The sequence below is a fragment of the Mixophyes fleayi genome, chromosome 1 (genome assembly GCF_038048845.1).
Source record: "Mixophyes fleayi isolate aMixFle1 chromosome 1, aMixFle1.hap1, whole genome shotgun sequence".
Taxonomy (NCBI): Eukaryota; Metazoa; Chordata; class Amphibia; order Anura; family Limnodynastidae; genus Mixophyes; species Mixophyes fleayi.
In genome coordinates, this window is record NC_134402.1 from 461685740 (window position 1) to 461707389 (window position 21650).

Genomic DNA, 21650 nt, shown 5'->3' on the forward strand with positions numbered 1-21650 from the left:
ACAAAGGCTTCAATATGGCGGCAGAGGGGACAGGAACAGGACAGAAGTATTAAAAAATGATTGATTCTTTCTGTGACAGGATGGACCTCCTAGCCACCCTGTCCGTGTGCTGCTGGGGACCGGCTGGGCTTGCCTTGCCACCGTCCCCTTTTTTTATCTCAAATTGCGCCCCTCTAACCGCAGTAGGAGGAGCCTGCTGCCACCACTAGATTGGTCTGAATTGTAGGTCACAGGAATTACCGCAGGGTACGTAGTCATCAAAGCAGGATCTTGAAGCAGTGATGTTTTATTAGCTCAAGTAGCCCTTATAAGGACAGTTACATACACTAGTTTAAGGTACTAGTGATCTCCAGAAGTTACAGATGGTATAATAATACTACATGGACAAACATAGCTCCTTTTTATACAGTTCTAGAGACACAACCTAGCAGGGGGTAAACCAGTCCCCTTTTTCCGACCAGGCTCCAAAAAGTCTGAAATATTTAATTCAAAGATTAACATCAGGATGTAATATATTCTACACACTTGGGGTCAATATACATTTAAACTTTAACAAAATTCCCACCAATTTGTGATATCCTGCATCCTGTCTTCTAGACATAGAAAACCTAACAGCAAGTCTAATTACCCCCCCCCCCCCCCTGTGCTTTCAGGCTAAACAGACATGTTGGTCACTGAGATGAAAAGGTCTAATGAACATGAGATTGCCTGCCTCCAGACAGTTGTAGAAAAACGTTTACTCCACACATGCCTATTGCATCAGAAATCAGTACATTTCTAATACACAAATATAGCACTGTATCAAAATCAATACATTTGCAATGATATACAGTCATGACCGCTAATAATTTAAATATATTTATACAATACAATACAATACAAGTTATTTATATGTGATCCAGCTACACTTTCATTCTAAAAATATTTTTTGGACTGTAGTATGTTTTTAAATTATATTAATTTCATTCAAATAAATAGGGAATACACTGGACATTATTTATGTAGGAACTAATTAACTGTGGTAACTGCCTTTAATTGTAATGATAGTGAAGGCGTGAGCTGACGGTGGGACTAGACAAGACAGGAAAGAGACAAGTTGGGGAGTTAATGTCCAGTCCCCAGAGATCAGAAGAAAGGAAAGAGATATAAGATAAGAGTGACTGAGACAAGAGCTGAAATCCAGCGAGAAAAGTACCATAATGACGGTAATAGTGCGCGCGGCGTGTTAATTTTGGCTATAACGCCAACAATTGAATATGCCCCTAAGCTTGTTAATCAAATGTATCAACAAATCACACAGTGACATTCAAAGGGTTAACTTGGTCAAGCTCTTTCTTAACAGGGTAATGGATTCGTTAGAGTATCAAGGACGCAACATAATAAATTATAGATTTAATATACAAAACTACAGAGCATTCAGATATAAAAAAATAATGAATAAACAATTGACATAACATACGCAAGCAAAGCTGCTTAAACTAAAAGGGGTAGTTCAGAGTATAACTTACATTAGTTGTATAATCTGAGCCATGGGAAATTGGCCAGGAAGATGGACAGCTTATCAATGTGGATTGATTTTCCCAAAAGACTGACAATTTGCCCCTTCCCATCACATTTTTTTTAAGCCAAATGAAATGGGACGATCTTCACAGGGGCATGTTAATGCTAATAGGGGGGCAGGGATATCCCCTGGGTGGCACTTTAGTTTGCTCACAAATATTCCAAAAGTTTTGACCTTTGGTAATATCTCACAGATATATCCCAGAGACATAACTCCCCTTCGATAAACTGGTCATAATCTCCTTCACATTTAAATACCAAACATGATGGAATTATGACATACCTGTGACTGGATAACTTATAAATAGCTTATTTCTGGCTGGATCATGTAGAAATAATTTATTGCAGAAATGTATTTCACTGAGAGGTGCAGGCACCAATGTATAATTTGAAATGTACTTATTGTGTTACATTTGGATGTATTTTGTATGTAAGTGTCACTGTTTGTGTTTGTAACATTGCTAGAGGAAGTTTGTTTGCAGATAGCAGGAAATGTAAAGAAAGTCTTTAGGTAAACTGACAAACACCTGTTTAGCCTGTATACCCAGCTGGAGGCAGCTGCCTGGCTCTCTGGCGTGACTGCATCTCAGATAATGCAAGCATCAAGTTTTAGCACATAACTGAGAAGTGTAAATATTGTTAGTTTTGCATTGCATGTAAATCCATGTTTTGGTAAACAAATTGCATCCTGAATCTAAAAATAGCCTAAGAGGCTGTATCCAAATCTGTCTAAAAAGCACTGTCTTCTATTGAAAGTTGTTCTTCTGATTCTATCTGACCTGAGCACTGGTACCTTCAATCAGTGTGACTGCAAATAAACATCACTTGCTTCAAAGACCTGCTTGAAAATGTCTTCCATGCTGAAAATCCTGTGACCTACAGATTAGACCCAAAATATAATCCGTTCCCGGCTGTCTCTGTGGTTTGAGCCCAGCATCCAGTACCACTGCTCTGCCGCTACCCAGCAGCTCTGGTCAGTGTGATAGGCCAGGGGGGATCCATCCACAGCAACCCTGATCCATAGTAAGAGGTCAGGGGTACCAGCCCAGGTACACCAGTAACGGGGTACACTCGCAGCGTCAATTACCCAGAAGAAACCCGGTACTGGATGCCGGAAAGGAATCCAGTGGTGGCAACATTTGTAAACCCCTCCTACTGCGGCAGGAGAGCGCATTTGGGATAACGAAAGGGAACAGTGGCAAAGAAAGCCCAGCCGGTTCCTAGCAACAGCAGACAGGGTGGCATAGGCGGTCCATCCTGTCACAGTAAGGTATACATATCTGCTGGTGACACTAAGCTATGTAGGATATTAGTGGTGTAGAGTAGGAATCAGTATTAGTCCCATCCTTTATTAGTAATGACCCTGTAGATGGCCTGGAATATAAGGTGTCCATATCTGCTGGTGACACTAAGCTATGTAGGATATTAGTGGTGATATAAAGTTCAGCACTTAGTCAGTGGTAACAATTTTGCCCCTGGCACTTATTTCATTTCTCAAGATAAGGGGATATTTTTAAGTCCAAAGTTTCTCCTAATCTGTCGGAGCTCATATAAAATGCGCAGTTTGGTGAGAGGAGACCTGAAGGTGATACTGAAATATTTTGACAGTTTTTTGTTGCCTCCCTCTTCCAGCTTTTGTGGAACTACAAGTTCCAGCATTCTCTGAAAGCCGGTTTTTGCTGATAAGAGCCAATATGCTCTTCCAATGCTGGGCCATGTAGTTCTACAGCACCTATAGATGGACCTGGCCCATTACACCAATATATATATATAATATATATATGGATTTCTGTTTATGTTTTATTTGCACGATTTCAGCGTATGGAGTCCACGGATTACACGAAGAATATCGCTGTATAGAACTGGGGCTGGTGGAGGACTTTATGGGGGGGGGGGGGGGCGGCCTATGTTATTTAAAGTACAGAGCTTCCCCCCTCATGGTAATTGGGTTTCTATATATAGTACCCACACTGAAGAGTTCTGAGCAGATGTGTGCAGTGTGTATCAACCACGGGCATACCGCATGTGGCCCACGGGCATACCGCATGTGACCCACGGGCATACCGCATGTGGCCCACGGGCATACCGCATGTGGCCCACGGGCATACCGCATGTGACCCACGGGCATACCGCATGTGGCCCACGGGCATACCGCATGTGGCCCACGGGCATACCACATGTGGCCCACGGGCATACCGCATGTGATGCCTGCTGTCAGGGAGTGGCCCAGGATTAATCAGAGGTCGGCAGCTGCTGATGACAGTAATGACAGATTATGTTTCTCCACCCTACACAGGAGGTTATTTAGCAAACTGCGATAGCCCAAAAAACGGAGAAACGGCTGATTGGCCATCGCAGGTCTTATGAACGGGTTAATAAGAGACCTCTCCGGCATTAACCAACTTCACATTTGTACCGACAGAGCTCACTGGGGACTGCGATACAGGGATTTATCATCTCAGGATCCACCTGGATGGCTGCACGTGGTCCCCGCTGGGGCAGACACGGACTGTTGTTTCTGTGTTACTGTAGGGCCGGACTGAGACTAAACATCAGCCCTGGCATTTGAAGCATACAGGCCCACCTCTGTTAATGAGCAGGAAAAAACTGTGTGCCACTGCGCAGCGGAAGCGCCGCCAAGGGCGTGGCCACATTATATAGGGGGAGTGGTCAACTTGGGGCATTGATACATACATTATAATAAAACATTACATTTATCAGGCCCTCCCCATCCATTTGCCCCCCACCCTATATATCAGGGTGACATCTGTTATATATCTCATCTCCACAGCTTGTATTACACTGGGCTACGATGTGAAAGATCAGTATTAAGAGAAGTGATTGTGAACTTCAATACTGAAGTATAGGACTATTACAATCTGGGATTGTCCTGGAAAGTAGGGACAGCTGGGAACAAAGCCTACAGGTGTCCCTGTAATATCATGGGTCACATGATAGTGCAGGATTTGTCTGATCCCAATCAGTGGGCGGAGTCTTTACCCTTTAAAAGTCACATGGGGCTGGCCCTGGCCCCTGGGAGGAGTTCTGAGGATTTGCAGCTGAATCTGGGTAACCAGCACACAGGTGATCTGCAGCTGTCTGGTGAGACAGGTAACACAGCACACACATGTAATGTACATGCTACATGGCTGCAGGTTCATATGGATGAGCTATACAAAGCCTGACCCATTCCTGTTCATCTCTATATAGGGCTGATTCCTCTATTCTTACCCAGTCTGGGACACTGCTAAATGCACCTTGTTACACCCAGAAATACAGTACTCAGTACAGAGATATAATTTACATTATATACCACATGGTACAGATGGGACGTAGTCAGATTGTTGACATGGTTAAAATGGTGACATTGTGACGGTCAACAGGTAGTTAAGTCAACAGTCGCAATGTTGCTCCCCCAGAACACATTAATTGTAGAGCTGCCACCTGCGGTGTTGGGTCCCCTGTCATAATGACAATCACCCCCAGCATAGCCCTGACTTCCCAGGACTGCTGGCACCAGGACCCGCTGGCATCTGAACTACACCAAGACAACATACTTACTATAACACACACACACACTAGAACACACACACACTAGAACACACACACACATACAAACTTACTATAACACATCTCCTTTAGAAAAAAACTGTCTGACATTAACCCCCCTGTAATACTCCCCAACATCCAGGTTCTTCATCTGTAATCTGCTTGTCTATAAAATGATATCTTAGGATCTGGCATTATTTATACCAAAAAAAACAAACAAAAAGCACATTCTCTGTCCTGCAGTTTTGGAGAAAATAAATAACCTGCTGCTGTGTGATGGGAGAATGACATCACTGGGGTCGTGGGAGACCCCCAGGTTATAAATAGACCTAGAGGCTGTAAATGGCTCATTGTGCAGCGTTATGTCCTTCATGTTAATAGCTAGTTTACGTCGTGTTCTGATTGGTTAAGCTGGTTTTGAGGAAAGGGGGGGGAATGCTGATTTTTTATTTTTGTGCTGATGTTTTATTTGTTTTTTACTGTGGTGCCGGCGGGTATGGCGGCTGTATTGACATTCTGGCTGGCGCTGACATTGCCGATGGTCACAATGCCGCCATTTTAACCATGTAAACACACTGAACCTGTTGACATTTTGGTGTCAACCGTCTGACTGCTGACAGGTTCAGTGTATACAGATTGACTACATCCCATTTACATTGATGTCTGACCCTTAAAACCATCTAAATACACTGATACATAGATTGGTGAAACCATAGGATGGTTGGAGCCCGATCAGTTCTTCACAGACGTGAGTAACTTAGAGAGAAGCGCTGGGATGTACCTGCTGTCAGAGTGCGGTTTGGTTGTTTTAATTCTAAAGTGTTACTAAGTTCTACAGCGCTTGAGAAATAGAATAAGATTCTGATTTACAAATTTGTTATAATTATCGTCAGGAGAGGAAATGTCGTCACTGGTTGAAGAAGACTCTACAGAAAGGTATTTATTAGAACTGACGGAAGGGTTCTGTGTTTGTGTCCTGGGGTTTCCAGTAATGTTCTGTGAGATATGAGGTAATCTGTCAATTCTATATTCTGCTTAACTGCAGCTTTGTGGAAATATCTGATTGTGAAGAAGCTGCACAACCTCCTCAGCAGTCTGAGCATCAGGAGGAACAGTCTCAAGTAAAACGTAACCAGGAACAAGAGTCTCATGAGAATCACCAAACACCAAATGACAAAGAAACATTAGAAACCACTGAGGAAGGCGCCTGCAGAACAGATAAACAAAGTGAGATCTCAAACCAGAAAGAACACCCAAAATACCAAGAGACCCAAACTGAACGTGAACCTGAGGAGACCCTGATATTGTGTGAGGACCACGAACATCCTGAAAAGCCTGCATGTGAAGGACACCAAGAGGAGGAAACTGATGAACATGAAGAACCTCAGGAAGCCCCAAATGAAATAGAACCTGACAAAATACAAGAGAGCCAGGAGCAGATCCAAAGAGAAGACCATGAAACTCATGAGGAGCCCGCATGTAAAGGACACAAAGAGGAGGAACCTCAGGAAGCCCTAACTGGAGGAGAACCTGCCAAGCTACAAGAGAACCAGGAGCAGACCCAAAGAGAAGACCATGAAACTCATGAGGAGCCCACATGTAAAGGACACGAAGAGGAGGAACCTCAGGAAGCCCTAACTGGAGGAGAACCTGCCAAGCTACAAGAGGGTGAAGAACCCCGAGATGCAAAGCATAAAAAAGAAAATACCCAAGAAGCCACATATGGGGAAGAACATGCACAACCTCTAGAGAACGGGGAGGTTTCTCAAGAAGCTACAAATGAAAGGGAAGAAACACAAAGTGAGCAGGAAACTGATGAAGGGATAAATGTAAAATATGCAGAGAGCAAAGACTCAAAGTATGAAAGCCCAGCACAATGTAACGTGATCCCACCTGAAGGAAACCAGGAACAGGACGACCAACCACCGACCACCGGTGAGTACAAGGAGTCTACACGTGAAGATCCCTCCAGGGTGCAGGAGTGTAAGTCACTTAGTACTTCAGTCATTTCTATAAATTACTTTTCCCCTAACACTGGCAAACTGCCCAATCTAATCCCTGTTGAAGTGGTCCTAATCCTTACTTGCATTGAAAGAACAGTTCATATATAATCTTTGTTCAATTAAATCTTTATTTTCAAACTTCACACATGTACCAGTGACATTAATGTATATATTTCACCAGTGACTTAACATTAGTTATGTATATTATGCATTAGGTTTTGATTAGTCGGCTAAATAAACCTGGTTTGATAATGTCCTCGTATACATTGATTGTCTGACTCCTTCACTTCATGTAAACAGCACAGAGTATTGTGGGTAAAATACAAATGTGTGATATTTATTTAGTGTAACTTTACCATGTAGTAATGATCCTCATGGGAGGTCCCCCTTCCCCCCGGAGGTCTCCCACATAACAGCATATAGTTTAGTTTCATTTCTCCTGCAGCCCAATCGCATGTATTGATTTATACCTGGAACCAATCTGTTTATTACATAATATATATTTTTGTGCAGCATTTTGTGTATATATATAAATATATCTACTGTAAAAATAAACACAGCACCTGTTAAATACTCCAGTAGCTACAAGTAAAAGGTGGAATCTAGTATTGCATCCATTGTCCCAGTGTGCCATATGCTGCTTGAGGTGGTGCACTGGTCAGAAGAGCTTACAGTCTGTTCTATGTCTAACATGATTCCCTGTACTCAGCATAATGATGGTTCATCTGTTCATTCTGTGTATTCCTGGAGCAGTCAGTGACCGGCCCCCAGAACAGTCTCTGTGGACTGTAGACGGCGATGGATCCGTCACGCTAAGAATGGAGGAATCTGGACCAGCAGCGACTTCCCCGAAAACTGTGCCACAGCTCTTCTCCCAGGCAGTGACTCAGTACGGCCAGAAGATGGCGCTGTATGCCAGGGGGGCAGATGGGTGGGAAGGAGTCACCTACCTTCAGTACGAGCGGTGGAGCCGGGCAGTAGCCAGGGGACTCTTAAAGGTGAAGTCATAACTATTATCTATAATGGAATATACAAATCCTGCCATGAGCTGGTGGAATGTTTACTGTAATAGAAGGTACTTTCTTAGTTTTCCAATGAACCAACAGCTGAACGAATCTAAATGCTGCAAAATAGACAATGTTGGGGCTGATGCAGAGTGGGATATATGGCAGTGTGCACAGCGTGTCTTGTATGACATCACACTGTGCATGCCCAGAAAGTGGGTGCACGTATGTGCACATTTACGTGATTCTCACTCTTGCGCCTGGAGAGGCGGTGACACCGCAGAGGGAAAGGGCGTCTGCACAAATGTAGACCTGCAGAAACGCGCAAATACGCCTTGTGACCAGAGGGGCTTCACCAACCGGTCTACTGGGGGGAAAGGATAAAGGGATGTGTTACAGATTGAGTCTCACCGTCAGTAACCGACTGCTACTGACCTCTCCTACTGGTGTCACCAGACACTCGCCAACGGTGCAATAGTTGTAGGATAAGTCTGCTGCCCCCACTGGGCTCCTTCATGGCACAAAAAACATTTACTTTTGGGGTAGCTGGTATAGCTCCTGCCACGCCTCTTTGCTGTGGGCCGGCTGGTACCTCCTGACCACTTACTATATATGGGTTCAACACTGCACTGCACAGCCGGGGAGCGGATCAGAGTGTAAGCTCTTATCTGTTGGTCACAGGATACAGCAGGTAACAGGTGTAGGCAGAATCTTCAAGCAGTGATGGTTTATTGCTCAAGGGTCCTGACAACGACCTTTACAGTTGAAATACAAAATACAACTCTTTTTATATACAGTTTCTGACACACATGTTGGCGGTGGTGCCAGATCAGGGAGCTGGGTTACCTTCTAAGTCTGAGATATTACGCTCAGTGTTTAGGTTCAGGATGCAATGTTCTCTAAACTTGGCGTTAATGCAATTTAAATGTAACAAAATGTACATCAATCTGTGATTTCCCAAATTACTTGCTTTTGCAATATCCAGATAGTTCCCCTATCTCTACAGGATACAGTTTAGAGGGGTAACTACCCCCTGCTGTACATTCACACTAAAAAGATGTGCTGGTCACTCAGGTGAAAAGGTCTAATTAGCATGGAACTGACTTTAGAAAAGTTAGATACAAATTTCCTCCAACATGGAATACTGTCTCAAAAATCAATGTTTCTGTGACTGGATCACTTATAAATAACTCATTTGTAGCTGGATCATGTAGAAATAATTTATTGTAGAAATGTATTTCAATCAGAGGTGCAGGCACCAATGTATAATTTGAAATGTACTTATCGTGTTACATTGTGATGTGTTTTTGTATGCAAGTGTCATTGTTTGGGTTTGTATCTTCACCAGAGGAAGTCTGTTTGCTGATAGCAGGAAATGTAAAGTAAGTCTTTATGTGAAGTGACAAACACCTGTTTAGCCTGTATACCCAGCAGGGGGCTGCTGCCTGGCTGTCTGGTGTTACTGGATCTCAGGTAATGGAAGCATCAAGTTTTAGCACATAACAGAAGTGTAAATATTGTTACAATTCCAGGAGTTACCTTAGTCAGTATTAGTGCCGGTCTTCCCAGGGCACGGAGTCTAACGGCCCTCCCGGTCTTCTCCAAGAACTACCGCAAGGCAGGATGGTTTTAGCTGCCGGAGAACCGCAGGTCGCAGCCCCCAGGTTAGCCTACTGACGTAAGGATAGAGCTCTCTGAGATGGATAGGCAAGGTAAAAATAGCGCAACAAGGTGTTAGCAGCAAGAAACTCACTAACCGTGATATCCTGGAGAATATAGCCGGGTCGGTACACAGGAATCAATCCAGTCAGCAGTGCCAGGGATGAGACTTGAGAATAGCCAGGGAACAAGCCGGGTCGGTACACAGGAATCAAGCAGGCAAAGCACAAGGAGAGAGCCAGACGCTGAGAACACGTTGATAGTGTTGACTAGACCAGACGCACATGCTGATGTGGGCGCATCTTGTACTGCACATAGCCCTGGAAATGGCCGGAAACCTGTTCCATCTTTATATATTTCCATAATGTCCTGTATTCCTCCTCCTTTGCTCCTTCTTTATATTTCACTCCCTATAATATCCTGTATTCCTCCTCCTCCTCTGCTCCATCTTTATATATCACTACCTACAATGTCCTGTATTCCTCCTCCTCTGCTCCATCTTTATAGATCACTCCCTATAATGTCCTGTATTCTTCCTCCTCTGCTCCATCTTTATATATCACTCCCTATAATGTCCTGTATTCCTCCTCCTTCTCTGCTCCATCTTTATAGATCACTCCCTATAATGTCCTGTGCCTCCTCTTCCTCTGGTCCATCTTTATAGATCACTCCCTATAATGTCCTGTATTCCTCCTCCTTTGCTCCATCTTTATAGATCACTCCCTATAATGTCCTGTATTCCTCCTCTGCTCCATCTTTATATATCACTCCCTATAATGTCCTGTATTCCTCCTCCTCCTCTGCTCCATCTTTATATATCACTCCCTATAATGTCCTGTATTCCTCCTCCTCTGCTCCTTCTTTATATATCACTCCCTATAATGTCCTGTATTCCTCCTCCTCCTCTATCTTTATATATCACTCCCTATAATGTCCTGTATTCCTCCTCCTTTGCTCCTTTATATTTCACTCCCTATAATGTCCTGTATTCCTCCTCCTTTGCTCCTTTATATATCACTCCCTATAATGTCCTGTATTCCTCCTCCTTTGCTCCTTTATATTTCACTCCCTATAATATCCTGTATTCCTCCTCCTCCTCTGCTCCATCTTTATATATCACTACCTATAATATCCTGTATTCCTCCTCCTCCTCTGCTCCATCTTTATATATCACTACCTATAATGTCCTGTATTCCTCCTCCTCTGCTCCATCTTTATATATCACTCCCTATAATGTCCTGTATTCCTCCTCCTCTGCTCCATCTTTATAGATCACTCCCTATAATGTCCTGTATTCCTCTTCCTCTGCTCCATCTTTATATATCACTACCTATAATGTCCTGTATTCCCCCTCCTTTGCTCCATCTTTATATATCGCTCCCTATAATGTCCTGTATTCCTCCTCCTCCTCTGCTCCATCTTTATAGATCACTCCCTATAATGTCCTGTATTCCTCCATCTTTATATATCACTCCCTATAATGTCCTGTATTCCCCCTCCTTTGCTCCATCTTTATATATCACTACCTATAATGTCCTGTATTCCACAATCTCCTCCTCTCCATCGTTCCTTCTGAATCTCCTGGTTTCCCGTACTACGTTCCTGTGATGGGGCTATGTACTTAGAATACATTTAGGTGCATATTAAAGTACAGCAACCAATCGGCAGTCTGCTTTCATCGGTCTAGAAGAAGTTGGACAATGAAAGTGTCTGATAGTAAATTATCTTCAGTTGTACTGGAAACTGACACCAGTATGTACCGGCGTGCCGCCAGAACCAGCGTGCAGCCAGAACCAGCGTGCAGCCAGAACCGGTGTCTCTGGGATTTAACAGCTTATTCATGAGGTTTCCACCTTTAACAGTACAGCCCCCAGCATGGCTCCCGCCTCTGACTCACTGTCAACAAGGGCTCTAAAAATGCACATGTCAAGTACAGATTACACAATACCAGAACTATCTCATTACATCAGATCTTTTTTTCTACCTGAATTTGTTTTCCTGTAAAATTAATGTATAAAACGTGATTGTTGTGTACTGTTTCTGAAGGTGAAGTAATCTGTAACACCACCTGGTTGTGTTGCTGAAAACATATGATCACATTTTGGGATTATATGGAGATCACGGTGTCCTTTCTAGAACAATCACAGGATATTTCCACACTCCACGGGATTAGTGGGGGAAACTAGCTTTAAATTATAATTTTGTTTGTTTCATGGGCTCTATATAAATAGAGTATAAATATGTATTTCCTCTTTCAGTTGGGTTTGGAGCGGTTTCGTGCAGTTCTGATCCTTGGATTTAACTCCCCCAAGTGGTTCATGACAGAAATTGGAGCAATCTTGGCTGGGTACGGTTAAACTGTATTCCTGACCCGTCCAGGGTGGTACAACCTCTGTGCCCTCCCTGCTGGTCCTCATATAACCTATAGATATGCAGCTGATGGACCATATGTATCCAGGTCTGCTAACATAGGACTGTTGTGTGAATATATCGGGTCAGTGGGCAATATCCCCTCTGGTGGATAAACTACCTCTGTGGGGGCTGCAGACATTACAGCAGGTGTTCGGATGTCCTCCTAATCTTTACGCTTTTGCCCATTTCAGCGGTTTGGCTGTTGGCATTGACCCATTGTCCACTGGGTCATATTGCCTTAAGGTGGCGCTAGATTCTCAGGCTCAGATAATTGTGGTACAAGACCCCTGCCAACTGCAGAAGATCCTGCAGGTAAGAGGGACAGTGGGTATGTGGGAAGATTGGGGTTATTTTAAGGAATACATAAAGACAATGGTGTTTTGTACAGAGCGGATACATCTGTTTTACCCTCTAAGACTTTACTGCTTGTTCTGCAATACTTTTATTGAGGTGGCTTCTGTAATAAAGAACATTGACTTGTCCAGTTGTTCACGGTAAAGGGTACTGACTCTGATAATTAAGGAATATCATGTTGGCAGAACACAGGTCAGGATTCTGCTAAATATAATAATAATCTATAAAAATACTTCCCAATCTTCCTTTCTCCAAAATATTGAGCTCTTGTTCCTCTAAAATTGAATAAAACTTGCGCCTTACTTTAGCTTTACCTTCTACCTCTAAGAGGGTTTGAAATCCCTGTGATAATGGCATGTTTTACACCTCAATGTACCCTGTATTAAATTAAACCTGACTCCATTTGGTTCCTAACCATCCCATATAAGACAATTAGTGAAGACACTAAGGAACATGTATACATTCTGCAGGTACAGGAGAAGCTGCCCAAGCTGAAGGCCATCGTACAGTGGACTGGACATAGGAAGGAATCATTACCTGGAACTTACACGGTGAGTGTCTTTTACGTAGCCTCAGGTCTTGTGTTCAGCAATGTCCGTGTAGCCACACCTCACTGACCTCTAACCCTTTGTTTCAGTGGGAACAGTTAATAAATCTGGGTTCAGAGGTGGAGGAATCCTATCTCAATGAGGTGATAGAAAGCCAGAGACCCAACCAGTGCTGTGCAGTGATGTATCCCAACGCGGGCACCAGTGAGCTGAGAGGAGTGATGCTGAGTCATGACAATGTGAGTGCTTTAAAATGTCATTGTCATGTGTTTCCTCGTAGATTGTAAGCTCCTTCTGATCTTGGTGCTTATTGCTTACCTCTTATGTTAGTTCATCTATCTGTAATGGTCCTCATTCTTTAAAACCATATAATATGTAAGTTGTTATGAAGGATATCAAAACTAATAAAGACCATTATCCATCTATCAGTTGCCACGTTATCGTGGAAAACTTCTTGTGTTAGACAACGATCATACAAGGAAAATAAACAGCTGCGTGAAGATCGAACGAGAACCTCAGGTGTCAGAGTAGAAAGACAATCTACTAATAACCACTACAGGAGGGCACATACAAGGCAAAGACAATGTGGCATCCTTTAAACCAGGTCTACATTCCTCTCGTCTCTCTCCCCTCAGGTCACCTGGACATCTAGGGCTGTTGGAGAGATGCTGGGCCTGGGGTCAGAGGAGGTGGTTGTCAGTTATTTGCCCCTCAGTCACATGGCTGTCCAGCTGTTTGACATCTGGCTTCCTCTTTGCTGTGGGGGCACCACATATTTTGCAGAGTCTGCTGCCTGTAAGGTGAGAATCTGGAGCTTGGAGATCATATTTACTAATGTTTTCAGGAAGTGGGATGAAAGCCTTGATCAGACATCTTTTATTGACCAGTACTCCCATCTTTGTGCTCACTGTGTGGATATACAATGGATAGATTAGTTACTGATGTGTTTCACAATACTCCGTTCTGATCAGTGACCCAGTGTCTGTTCCTAGGGGTCACTGATATCTACGCTCCGAGATGTCAGACCAACTCGATTCCTGGGATTTCCTGAATTCTGGAAGAAGGTGAAGAACGGGTGGATGATGATGGAAAAGGTAGCCACGCCTTTACAAAGGAAGGTCATGGGCTGGGCGAGAGAAAAGGGTCTTCTGTCCTACAAAAGGTAAGTGTACCTCTGCCCGGTAAGGAACATTCAGACAGTAACTGTCACCTAGCTCCCGCTTATTGTAATATCGGTAGGAAATCTCCTTAGTACTCGCTGTTACTTTATGATATGTGTGTGTATAATATCTTATAACAATAGATCTATATTTGTAGAATTCTGATAGCTGAACACTCTCTAATTTCAGGATCTGCGACAATTACCTGGGTATTATACCAGATCTCTAGCTATTACCTGTGTATTGTTCCTGGATATTTACCTCCTGACCGCAGGACCGATATCCTCACAGGACTCTCTCTCTCCTTTCCCTTCCAGGCCCAGTGTTACCCCGTGGGGTTATTCCCTCGCTGACCACTTGGTCTTTCGGACCGCTCGGCTGGCTCTGGGGCTGGATCGCTGCACCCACTGCTATGCGGGAATTTCGCCCATCAGTCAGAACACGGCGGAGTATTTTGGGAGTCTGGGAATTGAGGTGCTGGAGTTGAATGTCATGAATGAGACCAGTGGGCTGTACGGCCTGGCACTGCCAGTGTCTGCGAGGAGGGGGAGGTGAGTCACTGCCGGGTATCATGGTTTAGAGGATGTGATGGGAATTACTGCTTTATTGCCCAAACCTCTGAGACTGGAGTGAGTTATGCTTCTGAGGGGGTCACTGTGGGACTGAGGTGAAGATCAGAATTAAATTGTTTCATGGTTTTCATGTTGGTGATGGCAGAGAGTACAGCACATGGGGGTCAGGAGAACAGTGGGGGTGGGGGCACTCTGATACAGCAAATAGGGGCAGGGAGTGCAGTATGACTGCAGGGGCAATCTGCACTCCCTGTCCCCATATGCTGTACCAATGTGCCCCCCCCCTAAGATTGTACTCCTGCCTCCATGTGCTAAAGTTCCTCACCTAGGCATCAAACTTTGGTAAAAGGACATATTCGTATTATCAATAGTGGTTGAGAGGGGAGACTGAGTTCAGATTTTGCCTTTGAGTATAAGGAAATGTTGGGACATTCACGAGGAAATGGTAGAGGAAGCATGTCCTCTTAGTGATGTGGGAGGTGGAGACGACAGGAGAAGAGGTAGATTCGGTGTCATTAGTTCCTTCAGCCTCCAGTACCACCTGTGTGCGAAGTTCACACAATGAAGAGCTGGACAGAGAAAGGAGCCATGAGGGACACCTATGGGAAGTGTAGAAGATGTGAAAACAGCGGTTAGAGAGATGAGGACCGTGTCAGAGGCCTGTGGTGCGAAGGATGTGCAGCAGGAGAGGGTGACCTACTCTGTCAGAGGCAGCAGAGGAGAAGAGGGTAAGCAGGGAGTAGTGGCCTTTGGATTTGCCAGAAAATAATTTGTTACTTTGATCAGAACAGTTTCTAAAGAATCTTGTGTGGATGGAGTTGTCAGAGGTAGCTAGTGAGACTGTTGTAGACAAGATGTTTAAGCAGTTTAGAAGCAAAAAGGGAGGAGATGGGGCCTTAGTTGGGGTGGAGGGGTCAAGATGATTTTGTTTTTGTTTAGAATTTGTGGGAAACAAGCATTTTTTGAAAGATGAGGGTAAGATACCAGTGGAGAGGGATAAGTTGAAGAGGTGAAGATAGGCGAGAGGGTTCTAGGGAAGAAGACAGAAGTTATGAATGGATCGGCTCACCCTAATTGGGGTGAAAGCCCATATATAATGGCTGGGGGAGGCCAGGGGGGTGGTATGAAAGAAGTTGGAGAGCTCATTTCTGATGGAAGACATTCTGGTGACAGTGGTGGAGGGGGAGGGAAAAGTAAAGAGGTGACAGGGGTTGGAAAACTGAAATATGAGACTTGAAGGATTGTTTGGCTAGGGAGAGGGCAGAACTGTAGGAGTAGAGGATGAACTTGAAGTGAAGAAAATCTGCCAGGGAACGAAATGTACTCCAGTGGCATCGGCAGTATGTGAACAGGGTTTTTTTTTGTATGGCCCAAAAATAGGGACTCTCATTGCTTAGAGTTAGGACCATAATAATATTTATTATCTGCACCACAAAATTTCCGCAGCTCCGTAAAGAAAACACAGTGGACCATACAGGGTAATACAGTACAGAACAGTGAACAAATATACCAGTACTTCAATAGCTCCAAACATAGTGGAGTTGGAGGAGATGAAAGGGTAGAGACAGGAGGGAAGAGGGCCCTGCTCATAAGAGCTTACATCCTAGGGAACAGATGAATCGGGAGGAAAGAATCAGGGGAAAGCCGAGGGCTGGGACGCCAGAAAAGAGGTTGAGGGGGTAGTAGAAATCTGTGTTCGCTTTGTAAACATCTGGACAGGAACACAGCCCAACAAACAGACACACATGGGCATCTTGAAGTTGCTGGTGGGCAACTGGACCGGAGTCAGCCTCGAGCAGAGGGTCGGGTCAAGGATAGAATAAATGGCACCAGGAAGAGCATCAGTGGACATACAAGGCAGGCTGCCAGGAGAGGCAGGACACAGAGGTGCGGCAGGGCCCAGCAGGTGACTGGGTAGGAGCCACAGACAGTAGTCTCGTCTGATGCTGTTGCAGGACATCCAATAAGCAGAAGCTAAGTGAAGAAAGAGCAGAGGTCTACTCCAAACAAGTTCAGAGCCCAGAAGTTGGACTCAGTGCCAAGCCCATGCGGCACATCCATGCTGCTCAGAAGCTAGAAACAATATGTGGGCGGGGGCATGTTGGTACAGTATATGGGGCAGATAATAGTGTGGGGGCACCAAGTATAGAGGGTTTATACCTCATCCACACAGTTCTCCCTGCCCCATATACAGTGTCCCCACACACTGCACTTCCTGCCCCAATATGCTGTACCTGAGTGTGCCCCCAGCACTAAACTGTACTCCAAACACCCAACTCATTTCTGTTACTTAGGACATGAAGTACATAACATAATTATTTCTTTATATACAACCTGTAACTGGATGGACCTCCTATACCACCCTGTCTGTGTTGCTGGGGACCGGCTGGACTTGCCTTACCACCGTCCCCTTTCTTTATCCCAGATGTTCCCCTCCTAGAAGGGGCCTGCTGCCACCACTGGAGTCCATCACCGGCACCTAGAACGGTTCCTTCTGGGTAACTCTCGCTGCTAGTGTACCCCTGACCTCTTCCTTCAGATCATGGTGCTGTGCATGGTTCCCCATGGCCTATCACACTGGCCAGAGCTGCAGGGTAGTGATTGGTCTAATCTGTAGGTCACAGGAATTACAGCAGGTAAGTAGTCTTCAAAGCAGGATCTTGGAGCACTGATGTTTTATTGGCTCATATAGTCCAGTTGCATGTCAGTCTGTGGTACTAGCAATCTTTCCAGAAGTACAGATGGTATAATGATATATGGTCAAACAGTGCGCTTTGTATACAGATTTACACAGATACCCTGGCAGGGGGTAATCCAGCCTCCTGCCCCTCTAACCAGTCCAGTTGCTTCATGCAGCCTGCACATAACTCAGCCTGGATGGGTTTAACGCCTTTTTACATTGCTGCTAGCGGCACCACAACGTCTGAGGTTTTATATAGAATGTTTACCATCAGGATATAACATTTCTCTAATCTTTAAACAAAATTTAACTTGCAAAATTCATTCATCTGTGACCACTTGCATCCTGAGTCTTACACACACAGAATGTCTACCAGCCAGTCTAATTTACCCCTCTGTGCTTTCGGCTCAATAGATTTGTTTGTCACTCAGGGATGAAAAGATCTAATTAACATGAATTGCCTGTCTCCATACAGTTTCAAAAACACATCCCTTCCACTCATATGCGCTTACTTGGGACTTCCTATAGAAAAGTTACAAAACCCAAACATGACATACTGTCTCTGATATCAATACATTTCCATACAAAACACATACCATTATAAAAAAAAAAGTTATTCCTATGTGATCCAGCGACACGATCTGTATTCACAAACATGGTATCTGTTGATCTTTTTTACTGGTCTACATCTTTTAATAAAACAATGTTGTATGAAGAGTGGGTAGGGAATTTACAGTGAATACAAGTGGTTTGGGGGGACATGAGATGGCCTCCTCATTCTGTTTATTTGAGGGCTGTAAGCTGCTGTATACACTTCAGTAAACATACATGGCACATACATGTCTCTATATGAATCATGACTTATACGTGTAAACATGCATGTCTCTGTATCATTCATGGCCATGTCGGACACTAGTAAGATTTGTGGGATATATTGTGCACAGCTGGTGAGATGGGCACATTGAACCAACATGTTGCAGACGCCCCTTATTTTTAGACTATTGGGGGTTTAGTTTAGATTGATTCCCACAGCACCAGCCTTTCAGGGCAGTATGGACGGTTCACTAACCACTAAATTTACCAACATTTTCCAAAAATATTCTCCCTTTATAAACATATATGTACAAATATTCCATATAATATATAGAGCGTTCTATGTCCTGCCCCAAAAATATGAAGAAACCACATTGCAAATTGGGGCAGGTTCTGTGCTAGAGATTCCCATATGCATATAACAGACTTCACATTGTGTTAAGTGTATACGGAGGGGGAGGTGGTATATGCCAATTGTCTGATCAGTGATTAAACCTTTCTGCCTGTAATAAGCTGTTGAAGGAACTTTCTTTGCCCGTCTCTAGCTCTGGACTGGAAATTACGGGAAGTAGAAGTCACTGGTCACACGTACAGAACAGGAGAACACTGTACCTTTGGGGTCGTCATGTATTTATGGGGTACCTCTGCATGGTACAAGCCACCAGGGAAGTGTTGGATGAAGATGGCTGGCTTATGACTGATGTCCTGGGGAGAGGAGACGAGAGCAGCTCCCTGCATGTTGGGGAGAGAGGTGAGAGCCACTGTGGGGGGCTTATGTTGGGGAAATACCTTGTAGAGGGGTGATGGGCTGAGTGGAGCAGCTATTGTGGCAATAGAAAAGATGTTGATAATACTGGAAGATGTTGGTGTTGACAGGTAGGGATTACATTTAAGCAGCTAGGAAATATTGGGGGTGGATTGACATTTTAGGGTTACCAAGTGAGGAAATACCTGTTTGGGGTGGTATGCTGTATTGACAGATGCTGATATTTTACATGTAAGCCGCTACTGGGAGAAATCTGGGCAGGGCGCATGATGTGTCTGGGCGAGGGATCGGCGCGGGGCGCATGATGTGTCTGGGCGAGGGATCGGCGCGGGGCGCATGATGTGTCTGGGCGAGGGATCGGCGCGGGGCGCATGATGTGTCTGGGCGAGGGATCGGCGCGGGGCGCATGATGTGTCTGGGCGAAGGATTAGATGCAGTTGTGTCCTGTATAGACAAGGGTGTTGGTGTTAAAGTCAAAAATGATCTTCTGTCTGCTAAATCTAAACTCCACTACTTCCTTCTCATCCTCTTGGACCTAGCTTCATCCTTCGACACAGTTGATCACCCTCTCCTGCTGCACCTTTCACACCATAAGCCCTCCTGACGATGTCCTTATTTCTCTAACCACTCTTTCTCTGTTTCCATCTCCCATAGGTGGCCCCTTTTAGGGCTCCATCCTCTGCTTTTTTCTTTTTTCTCTGTACATCTCTTCACTGGTTGAACGTATCAGTTCCTTTGGCTTCCAGTACACCTCCCCCCCCTCCCCCCCCCCCGGATCTCTCCTCTTCAGTCCATACTCAATGCTGCAGCCCGACTAATCTTCCTCTCCCGCTGGTCTACATTGGCTCTCCCTCTGTTACAGAATCCTCTAAGACCCTCACCTACAAACCCTCACTAACTCTGCTGCTGATTACATCTCCAACCTCCTCTCCATTCATACGCCTTCCTGCCCTACTGTCTGCCTCACATCTGGTTGCCATGTCTCATTCCCTAATCCAAGGTTTCTCCAGTGCCACCTCCTTCTCTGGAACGATCTCCCTCGTTCCATCAGGATTTTCGCTAACTTGTATAACTTCAAACAATCTCTTAAAACCTACCTGTTCAGGAAAGCCTTCCCTTCCTCTGTCTAATCTCTCCCCCTACCCTCTTCTATCCTTCACTATAGTATACCTCGCCCTCATTCTTCCTAGACGCCTCATACAACTTGTTGTCCATCTCTCACCCTGACTCCCCTCTGTTTCCTGTCAATCATCAATTTATATAGCGCCAGCAAATTCCGTAGCTTTTTACAATTGGGGACAAACAGTAATAAATACTGGGTAATACAGAAGTAAGAGGGCCCTGCTTACTATCTATAGGTCAATTGGATTCTGATGCATGAGATGAAATCTACATATTTGTCCAGCCAGATAGTATACAAATCACTTTTTATTCTTTGCAATGTGATCCAGTCCCAAAGAAATGTTGTCTTGTGAATTGTGTAACGGATGGTAATATTGTAACCTAGGGAGATTAAGAGTGGTTGAGGAATATTATAAGCTTGTCTGAAGAGGTGAAGACTAGAGGAAAGTCTTATTGTGCGAGGGAGGGAATTTCACAAAGTGGGTGTGGCCTTTAAGTCCTGTAACCAGGAATGGGAGGATGTGATGACAGTGTAAGAGACTGATCAGTTTTTGTAAGCTCCCGGGAGCAGGGACCTCTAATCCTGATGTCATCCTCCTGTTACCTTGGCCTTTGGCACCTCAGCCTCACTTTTGCGCCCTTGGTTCTCCTCTTCTACGTTGCCTTTGCATCTCCATCCCTGCTCTGATCCTGTTGCTCTGCCCGCAGTGTTGGGCACAGGTTCAGCTGGCTTTAGTTTCCTCCCCACCTCTCCTACATCCATTTCCTAGTTTCTATGAGTTCTAGAATTCACTTAAACCTCTCTGCCCTGTGCAGCTGTTCTCAGCGGAGTTGGTTTTAATTGCACTTTGTTTTTGTACAGACCTATATGCATTTTGTTCAAGCTCTATGTACAGTGCTGTGGACCCTTTGTGGGGCCATATAAATAACAGAATGATATTATATATTGGTGATAATTCCATGTCCCCTCAGGCTCCCACACAGGACAGATGATGAAGACGAGGGTGGCGAATGACTGTGCTCTGTATATGGAGATATGAGGGTTGCTGGTTCTTCCATTGTGAAAAGCTTTTAATCCAGTGTTTGCATCCAGGGTGTGGCCGTTCAGATATAATATGTCTTATACTGAATTTTCCAATAAATATTTTTCTATAAAGTTTATTCTGGTTTGTTATATCAGATCTGTACCATGTGTCTTCTCAGCGTCCTAATCAAACAAGATGGAAATACAGGTAACGTTCCGTGCTAGCCCCTGATTATTACTGAACTGTGTATAGAGGACACTTCACCACTCCACCACTAGATGGAAGCATTGCTCTATGCAATATAACACTTCTATGTTCCACTTGATCACTCTAAAAAGGGGGTATCTGTAGTAAAGGAGGGTGTGAGAGGTCTTTGAGATAAGACAGGAGCTGGCTGTCTGTTCTATGAAACACATTTGTTGT

At 44.4% G+C, this 21650-nt stretch overlaps 1 protein-coding gene across 5 annotated transcripts; it reads left to right on the forward strand.

Annotated features, from left to right (window-relative positions):
* Positions 1-4183: 4183 nt before the first annotated feature.
* LOC142103107 (long-chain-fatty-acid--CoA ligase ACSBG2-like) lies at positions 4184-21363 on the forward strand. Of its 5 annotated transcripts, none has more exons than XR_012679326.1 (13): positions 4184-4671; positions 6003-6045; positions 6155-7044; positions 7863-8110; positions 12034-12122; positions 12379-12499; positions 13012-13092; positions 13179-13328; positions 13725-13889; positions 14082-14251; positions 14567-14800; positions 15239-15549; positions 18860-18937. XR_012679326.1 is itself a non-coding variant. In XM_075187384.1 (13 exons), the coding sequence occupies exons 1-13, from the start codon at positions 4503-4505 to the stop codon at positions 21240-21242; spliced, it is 2634 nt and encodes an 877-aa protein (XP_075043485.1). In that variant the 5' UTR covers positions 4185-4502; the 3' UTR covers positions 21243-21363. The 5 variants fall into 5 exon arrangements, 4 of the variants coding, with proteins under 4 accessions (XP_075043488.1, XP_075043485.1, XP_075043486.1 ...); XM_075187384.1 differs by lacking the exon at positions 15239-15549 and adding an exon at positions 21175-21363 and having other exon boundaries at positions 4185-4671; positions 18860-19065; XM_075187385.1 differs by lacking the exon at positions 15239-15549 and adding an exon at positions 21175-21363 and having other exon boundaries at positions 4185-4671; positions 7866-8110; positions 18860-19065.
* Positions 21364-21650: the final 287 nt, after the last annotated feature.

Coding starts and splice junctions, on each gene's coding strand:
- LOC142103107 (XM_075187384.1), top strand. CDS start 4,503: ATGGGTCACATGATAGTGCAGGATTTGTCTGATCCCAATCAGTGGGCG. Junction 12,123..12,378: donor ATTGGAGCAATCTTGGCTGG/GTACGGTTAAAC, acceptor TGCCCATTTCAG/CGGTTTGGCTGTTGGCATTG. Junction 13,093..13,178: donor CATTACCTGGAACTTACACG/GTGAGTGTCTTT, acceptor CCTTTGTTTCAG/TGGGAACAGTTAATAAATCT.